General features: G+C 41.8%; 1 protein-coding gene across 2 annotated transcripts in view; it reads right to left on the bottom strand.

The window, feature by feature from the left end:
• Positions 1-466: 466 nt before the first annotated feature.
• LOC126412370 (60S ribosomal protein L21) overlaps positions 467-8,013 on the bottom strand; it is a 28,688-nt gene continuing 21,141 nt past the window's right edge. For both annotated transcript variants that reach the window (XM_050081938.1, XM_050081939.1), the window contains exons 4-5: positions 7,190-7,319; positions 467-688 (exon numbers count right to left, since the gene is read on the bottom strand). In XM_050081938.1, coding sequence (XP_049937895.1) covers positions 602-688; positions 7,190-7,319 — 217 coding nt within the window. In that variant the 3' untranslated portion in view covers positions 467-601. The remainder of the gene's footprint in view (positions 689-7,189; positions 7,320-8,013) is intronic.

Raw genomic sequence — 8,013 nt, 5'->3', positions numbered from 1 at the left:
AACCGCTCGAAAGATTCTAATGTGAACAGTTGTGACGTCACATTCATCGGAGGCAATCTGTTCTTATAAACACTGCATAGTCTCCCTAAAGCCTTTGACACATTTTGCTGTTGGCAGACACTTGTATGAGCACTGTGTTTTGTTCTTGTATATGGTGCATTTCCTTTGCAACTTAAGTTTTACTTTCGTTTGTGTTTTATTGCTGCAGTATTATTCTGTAGTAGCGAGATCAGTAATATTCTTTGTTAGAGTATTTGTTCTTACCAGTCAAAGTTACAAAAATTTAACTTAAAACTAAAATAATGAAAAATTCCCGGAATTCTAGAAAATTCCCGGGTTTCTCCCGCATCTCCAGGTTGTCCCAGGTCATATACACCCTGATAAATCAAACAGTGGAATTGGCAATAGTCACTGAAATATTGAGGCATGTTACACATTAATGCACTAAAAATAAATTTACCAAAACTTTTAGCAATGTTGAGAGTTTTTATTAATTCCACAATTCTGGTGATCAACCAACATAACTCCATCCATTATGGATAATAAATTGCAACACAAAGAGTTCAACACTTTCATCACATTGTCTCTCACAACTGCTTTTTTAGGCAATAAATTCATATGCAATTGGTGCAAGGAGGATGGGTTCTTGCTTGCCATTAACGATGTGTGGTGACCTTGGCTGCGCAGGCTGCAAGAAAATAGGAGAAAACATTAAAACTAACAACTCTTTCAAGTAAATTTATTTACAACTTAAACCTTTGACTGTAGTGAACTACCAAAGTAGAAGAGCATCCTTCGAGTGTGGTTAACTGCTACAGCAGCTCAGTGTCAACATATTCTCATGGTGCAATGAACTGCTTTTGAAGTTTTGAGACACTTTGTATGATACGATATAGCAGTGCCTGTGTTATTCTGATTACGACACAAAGTTCCTTTTGACACGATGCATGTCCAAAGCAACAGCCACTGCAGTGACCACAGCCATTACAAAACACATGAAATAAATTCGCAATTACAATTAAGGCCTACCATCAGCTTTGGAATGGAATGATGACAATGAAAATTTGTGCCAGACTGGGACTCGATCCCAGATTCCCGCTTACTATGAGCAGTCACCTTCCATTTGGCTATCTATGCACAACTCACAGCCAGACCCAAACTTCTATATCTTGTCAACCATGCGTCTACAACCTGAACTCATACATCCATTATGTATAGTCCAGTACAGGTCAGGTGCTGTATTTCAAAGTCACTTGCCCAGTATTAGCAGATAAATATGATACCGCAGTGCCTATGTTATTCTGGTAATGACACTAAGTTCCTTTGGACATGCATGCAAGCCTGACCTGTATGGGGATGTATATAATGGATGTACGAGTTCAGGTCGTAGACGAATGGTTGACGACTTATGGAAGTTTGGGTCTGGTCTGAATTGTACACGGATAGTCAAACGGTAAGGTGACCGTTCATGATAAGCGGGAAATCCGGATTCGAGTCTCTGCCCAGAACAAATTTTCATTGTCATCATTCCATTCTACAGCTGATGGTAGGCCTTATTTGCAATTGCTAATTCATTTGATGTGACCTCTTTTTATTATTTAGCTGTGGTGAAATACATGTCATAAAGCTGGACCTTCAGCACAGCCATGAAGTCATGCAAGTTGTAGTCAAAGGGTTAAATTACAATGCAAGTAAAGAGTTACTGAATAGAAAAGTTAAATAACATTATCATGTTACAAACATTCTGTCATGCTTGTGGAACTAATAATTCTACTCCTAATTGTAAGGCGAGACCAGAAACACAAAAGTCACAATCAATAAGAAACAACCAAAATGATACGTAAATAATTAAATAAGTAATTTGTTTTTAGCAACAGAACTAACTTTTCTTATTGCACCAGCATAAACATAAAATGCATTGACAGACATTAGAGAAAGGTGCCACGTGTCTGTGAAACAGCTCTTCTACATCAGCAAATAGAATGATCTTGTTTAAGAAATGGCTGAACTGTTTATATTTTGCATTTAATAACACTTCTACATATTGTGGCAAGAGAAAATCCCACTTCAATAATTTAAGGGTAAAGGAGACCACAAAATAGTAGAAGTACTGAGTCAACAACAATCACAGAATATTTAACATTTGATTTTTAAAAACTAAGCAGGACGCACTCAAAAAGAATATGGGCTATTCTCAGTAGACTACTGCAGCTGTAGTGACGAGGATCCTCCCAATACAGAAGGAACTTGTGGACGAGTCTCGTATGGCCAATGCATAGTCAGTACAACACAATGACATCTTTTTGTGAGGCCGGGAAATATGTGTGCCACATCTTAGTGGCACCTTAATTGCTCTTAATTTGTTTTGGGCTGTAGTAGCCTGCCATTCCAATTTCCAGAGCCTCAAAATAATGCATTGAAGTTGCAATCTTAACTCTGGGTCCGATACTCGGATGTCAGGTTGATCTGTAGTGGTGTTTTTAGCTAGACTGTCGGCAATTTCATTTCCTAGAATGCCTATGTGGCTTGGTGTCCAGATGAAGGTCACTGTCTTTCCAGAGCTGTAGAGATCAACCAATAGGTCCTGGATGTTGAACACAGAAAATTAGTTGGGATGGCACAGGAATATGCCTGTTGAACAACTCAGTGAGTCACTAAAAATCAGAAAGTTTGTCATGGTAAGGGATTTGATATAACGCAAACCCTGAGATACAGCAACCAACTCTGCAGTATATACACCGAGTCAGATCCCAGCTGGTCTACCCAGTTTTGGGTAGTGAGGAAACCATCGGAACTGTTGGTTGTGGAACAGAGTTGAGTGACATGAGTGAGCAGGCATCTGACAGATTGTGACTGCGTAATTAGCTAGAAGCCGCTCTCATCTAACCCACAGCAGTGGGACACCAGCTTCTGCCTGGAGGCTGCCAACATATCTCGTACTGACGGTGCTGCTGACCCATAGGCAACACATCCATAGTTCAAGTGAGATAAAATCAATGCTTTGTAAAACCTCAGATGAACTGTGCGATCTGCATCTCACAAGGAGTTACTAAGAAAACAGAGCATTTAGCTTCTTCATGCAAGTGGCCTTGAGTCAGTGTACATGTAGCAGCCAAGTTAGCTTAGTGTCAAAACACCTAAGAATTGAAAAGTTTCAACGACTTAAGAATTGAAAAGTTTCAATGAATTCAAGTAATTTGTCACCAAGAGAAATTTCTAGGTGCAGATGCACTGTCCAGAGATGGCAAAAATGCACAACTCGTGATTCTGCACACGAAAATTGATAGCTTTAATTCAAAGCTCAGTCAATGTGCTCTGCACACTCCGGAGTTTGCACTCAGCAGTGTGCAGTGATGCAGAGGTATAGTATAGGCAAAAATTAATCAAATACAGTGACGGAGAGACTGTGGAGCCCACTGCATGCATGATGCTGTTGATGGCAATAGCCAACTGCGTTATGCTCAGACCCAATCCCTGAGGTATTCCAGTTTCCTGTACATATTGGTTGCAGAGTGTCCAACCTATTTGGAGCCAAATAAATTGGAGATATAGGAAATTCTGGACAAAAATGGGTAAACTGCCCCGGAAACCCCACTCATGCAGTGTAATAGGATGTGATGTACACCTTCTGTAGGTCAAAGAATATAGCAATAAGATGTTGGCGATGAACAAAAACATTTCACACTGTGGATTCCAAACAAACCACATGATCTGTGGTGGACCAGAAAGCCCAAAGGCATTCTGCAAATGTGATATATGCCCTCCAGCTTCAAGGTACCAACAAACTCGGCAGTTCAGCATCTGCTTGGTTAGCTTATTCACCCCCTTCGTCAGAGACACCAGCCAGTAGTTAGTTAAAATACGTGGGTTCTTTCCCAGTTTCAGGACAGGAATAATAATACCTTCCTGCCACTGAGAAGGAAATACTCCCTCCGGCCAAATGAAACTAAAAAGCCCAACAATATGTCTCATGTTGTTGGCACGAAGATGTTTGAGCATTTGGTTGTGGATTTTGGGAGGTCCAAGGGCCATATCTCGACACACTGCCAAAGCTCGGCAAAGATCCCATTCACTAAAAAGGGGGTTGCATAGAAAGATAGTGGGCAGCACTTAGTAAGGTATTTCCGGGTCAGGAAATGAGGATGGTAATTACTGCAAGTGGACACTTCAGTGAAGTGAGCTGCAAAACAGTCTGCGAGTACCATGGGATCAGTGCAGAGGTTACCAACAACAAGGATGCCAGGAACCACCGTCGGTGGTTGAGGGCCGCAAATGCAGTGGAGTTTAGTCAATACATTGGACAATAGGATGTGGGATAGCATATTTGAGATGTGTTGCTTCCAATACTCTTGGTTTCTTTCTTTATTAAAAACTGCACTTTAACTGGGAGTCTTTCAAACGCAATTAAAATTATCCATTGAAGGGTAGCACTTGTGCTGTTGAAGAGCCCTGCAGTGTTCCCTGAGCCAGAGGAGTCTGGCATTGTTGAGTCTGGCATTGTTGCTGCTGCAGCAGCACGAATAACAGTATACAGAACCCTGTACCATTTTGTCGATAACCGTCGAACGACTGGCTGCAAAAGTGGCTGTAGAGGAGAAAGTCTGGCTGTCAGCTTTCCAAAGTCACCAATGTGCAGCATGTTCAGATGTCTGTTGAGTGGAGAGGGAGAGGAGGACAGGAAAATGGTCGCTGTCATAAAGATCACCATGGACATGCCACTGAATCAGCAGTAAGATACTCAGACTGCAAATACTGAGATCAATAGTTGAGTATGTTCCGTGGGCTACACTGAAATGTGTTGCAGCTCCAGTGTTGAGTACGCACACGTCTCATTCTAAAAGGAGGTGTTCTAGTACGCACCCTCTGTGAAGCAGTGTCGCTGCCCACAGAGGATTATTGGCATTAAAGTTCCCCATTATGAGGAAGTCAGCTGTTTCACTAACTAATACCTTGTGATAATGGAAAGGTCCGTATGTGGGCAGATAAACATTCCATATTGTCATGAAAACACAGGTAGACACTAACAGCTACAGCCTCTAGTACAGTGGTAAAAGGCACATGTTCAATGAAAATATCGGAGTGTATGTGGGTACAACCCCACCCCCAAATGCTTTTTCGATATTTACATGATTGGTACAGTACGGTTTGTAGTTTTTAAGAGCAGTGAGATGTGTTGCCATAAACTGTTTCCTGAAGCACTATGCCAATTACAAAGTAAGTAGCCATTAAATGGCACAGTCTGGTCAAATGGCAATAGTAGCTGTTACAGCTCCATTGAAGGAGCATTGGAGTCAGGTCTGAGAAAGTAGCAAATGGAAAAGATGGGTGTGATTACTTCATTACCAGGTCGCAGTCCCTCTGTGACATCGTGAAGGTGCATATGCTTGAGGTTTGTTGGGATAGGGAGTGGAACACCCAAAGCCTCAGAAAGTAGTTTATCTTTCTGCTTATCCTTGTGAGATTGATTTCTGCATAGATTTCCCAATTTTATCTTCTGGAAGCAAACAGGACCATACTTTTCTTCAAGCTGGAGCCTGTGGCTGCTGGTCCTTCTCTTGAGAGAGGGGTGCGTTGACAGTTGTCCTTGTCCCCAACGACGCTGAAGGGTGACTTGGCATCTAAGACCGCACCGATGGTGTGGGAACCACCGGTGCTACAGGGGTAGGTGGTGTGGGAGCTGACATTCACTCCCTAACCTGTGGGACAGGCCCTAGAATATGACCAGGCTTAAGGAGTGTTGTGCGAGATCTTCTCATCACATAAGGTGTGGACTGTGACAACAGTAACAAAATTTGAAACTATATCAGTCAAATGAAGTCCTTCAAACTTTTTTTTTCCATCTTGGTAAGATAGGCGGTCAAGTGTTTCATACTCTTGAATTTTCTTCTCCCTCTTAAACACTGAGCATTGTGGTTGACGAGGATGGTGAGGTTCTGGACAGCTGACAAATTGAGGGGTTTGGACACAAATGCTGCCTTCATTGAATACCCATCCACATGCCCAACAGATAGCCTCATTAGAACAGTGTAAGGACATGTGTCCCAATCGCTGGCATCTGAAACATCTCGTCGGTGGAGGAAAATAAGGCCTGATATCACACTTATAAACCAGGACCTTAACTTTCTCAGGCAAAAGGTTGCTGTCAAAAAACAGGATAAAGACTCCAATACCTACTACATTACCTTTGGGTCTCTTCTGGATGCAGCGAAGAAATCTGATTCCATGCCGTGCCTTGCCAAATTAGCGCGCAGCTCTTCATCACTCAGTAGCATTAGGGCCCAATGGAAGATAACACCTTGAATTCTACTGAGCTTGTTAGGAGGAGAAATGGTGACTGGTATATCTCCTATCTTTATACAGGTCTGAAGAGCCCACAGGAGTGGTTGGCGTGTGATGTTTCAATCAGCAAATATGCATTTCTCATCCTCTATTGCTGCAACCTTCCCAAACTTATCTTCACAATATTTTCAATGAAAAGCAGTGGCTTCGTTGTAGCGAAAGATCCACAGTCAGTTCAGGAACAAAGGATTCGGCAAACTGACCACTTCAATTCTCCTTACCTGACTCTCATCTTGACACATGGTCAAAGACGGGAATGCCATAGGATTGTAAATGTCTACATTGAACTCACTTTTCATGACTGCTGAGACAGCCTTGTTTGCATGGTCACCATTAAGTTTATAGGCACGTATTTCTTGTCCAACATGGGGAGATTATAGCTCAAGCATCGGAAGTGCGATCCCTGCGCTGTCAAGGGTCTACCAGCAAGAGACTACATGACAACCCCACCAAGATGGATTGGCTGCCACATTGAATTTTTGCTGCTGTTGTAGATGCACTTCATTAGTAGGTGCCAAAGACAACAGCGCGCACAGTGTAGAGTTAATGCACCACAGTAGGGCACCCTTTTCCACACTGCTGTAGATTTTGGAAAATGGAGGTCAAACCCAAAATGGAGACCACAATTTAAAGAGCCAAGAAAGTTGAGGGAAAAGCCTTAAACAAGTGAAGACCTCCAGAAGTCCAAAGTATAGTCAAAATACCTAGGTAAAAATATTATGAAACAAAATGACTCCCATTAGATGCCTCTTACGAAAGGCAAGGAAGTGCTGCAAGTCTATTCTAGCCCCTGACACTGTAGTGGCTGTAACTGCAACAACGCTTTAAAACATTAAAGAAACAATATTACCTGGCGTTTCAGTTGAACAGCTGTGTTGTTTTCCTTTGCCTCTTTGCGCAGTCTTTCATTCTCCTTCACACGCTTCATGAAATCTTGCCTGCATTTTGAATGTGTTACATGTTCAATGCGAATGTTTATTCTGCAACAAAACAATTGTAAATAATTGAAAAAAAAAAAAAAACATTCCTGAAAATGTGATGCAAAACTGAGATAGTTATATTTGATAAGACAAAGACAGGCTACCAGAGGAAAACCAAGGAATTTTTCCAAAAGGCACTAAGTATTAGCTTAGAATAACTATTAATAAAGTTTTCTGTTGTACAATACCAGGTTTTACTGGAAAACTTTAAAGTAAATACATAAAATTTATTTCTTGCAGTTTAACAACTGAAGTGTGAAATAAAGGGAGTTATACTGCAAGCCAAAATTAGGAGCATACATCTCACCTGAATGCTCAAATAACCAGTAATGTAAGCATAACATTTCCCATCACTTTACTAGGTGCATTATAAATGTTGCATTCTGCGTGGAATTAGTTCAAAGAATGCTAAAAACTGTTCTTGTCATGCAGCATTCCCCAAAGTGCCATTTGTAGTCAATGTTTCATGTACGATTATTACACATGAAAACCTGTTATAGATTTTCAAACAGTCCACGGGTATACTGCCGGTCCATACTGTCCAACGGGCACAATATTTCGGCGATCAGACATGTCGCCATCGTCAGGTGCGCTGACAAACTAGTCTCCTGAGGGCGGGCGGCCATCTTAAATCCCCTCCCCTTGCAAGGCGTTCTCTCTGCAGTCCACGCCCGTGCGTGAGCAGTCGCTGAGA

Source organism: Schistocerca serialis, chromosome 7 (assembly GCF_023864345.2).
Source record: "Schistocerca serialis cubense isolate TAMUIC-IGC-003099 chromosome 7, iqSchSeri2.2, whole genome shotgun sequence".
Classification (NCBI taxonomy): Eukaryota; Metazoa; Arthropoda; class Insecta; order Orthoptera; family Acrididae; genus Schistocerca; species Schistocerca serialis.
This window is presented reverse-complemented; position numbering and strand designations above follow the sequence as displayed.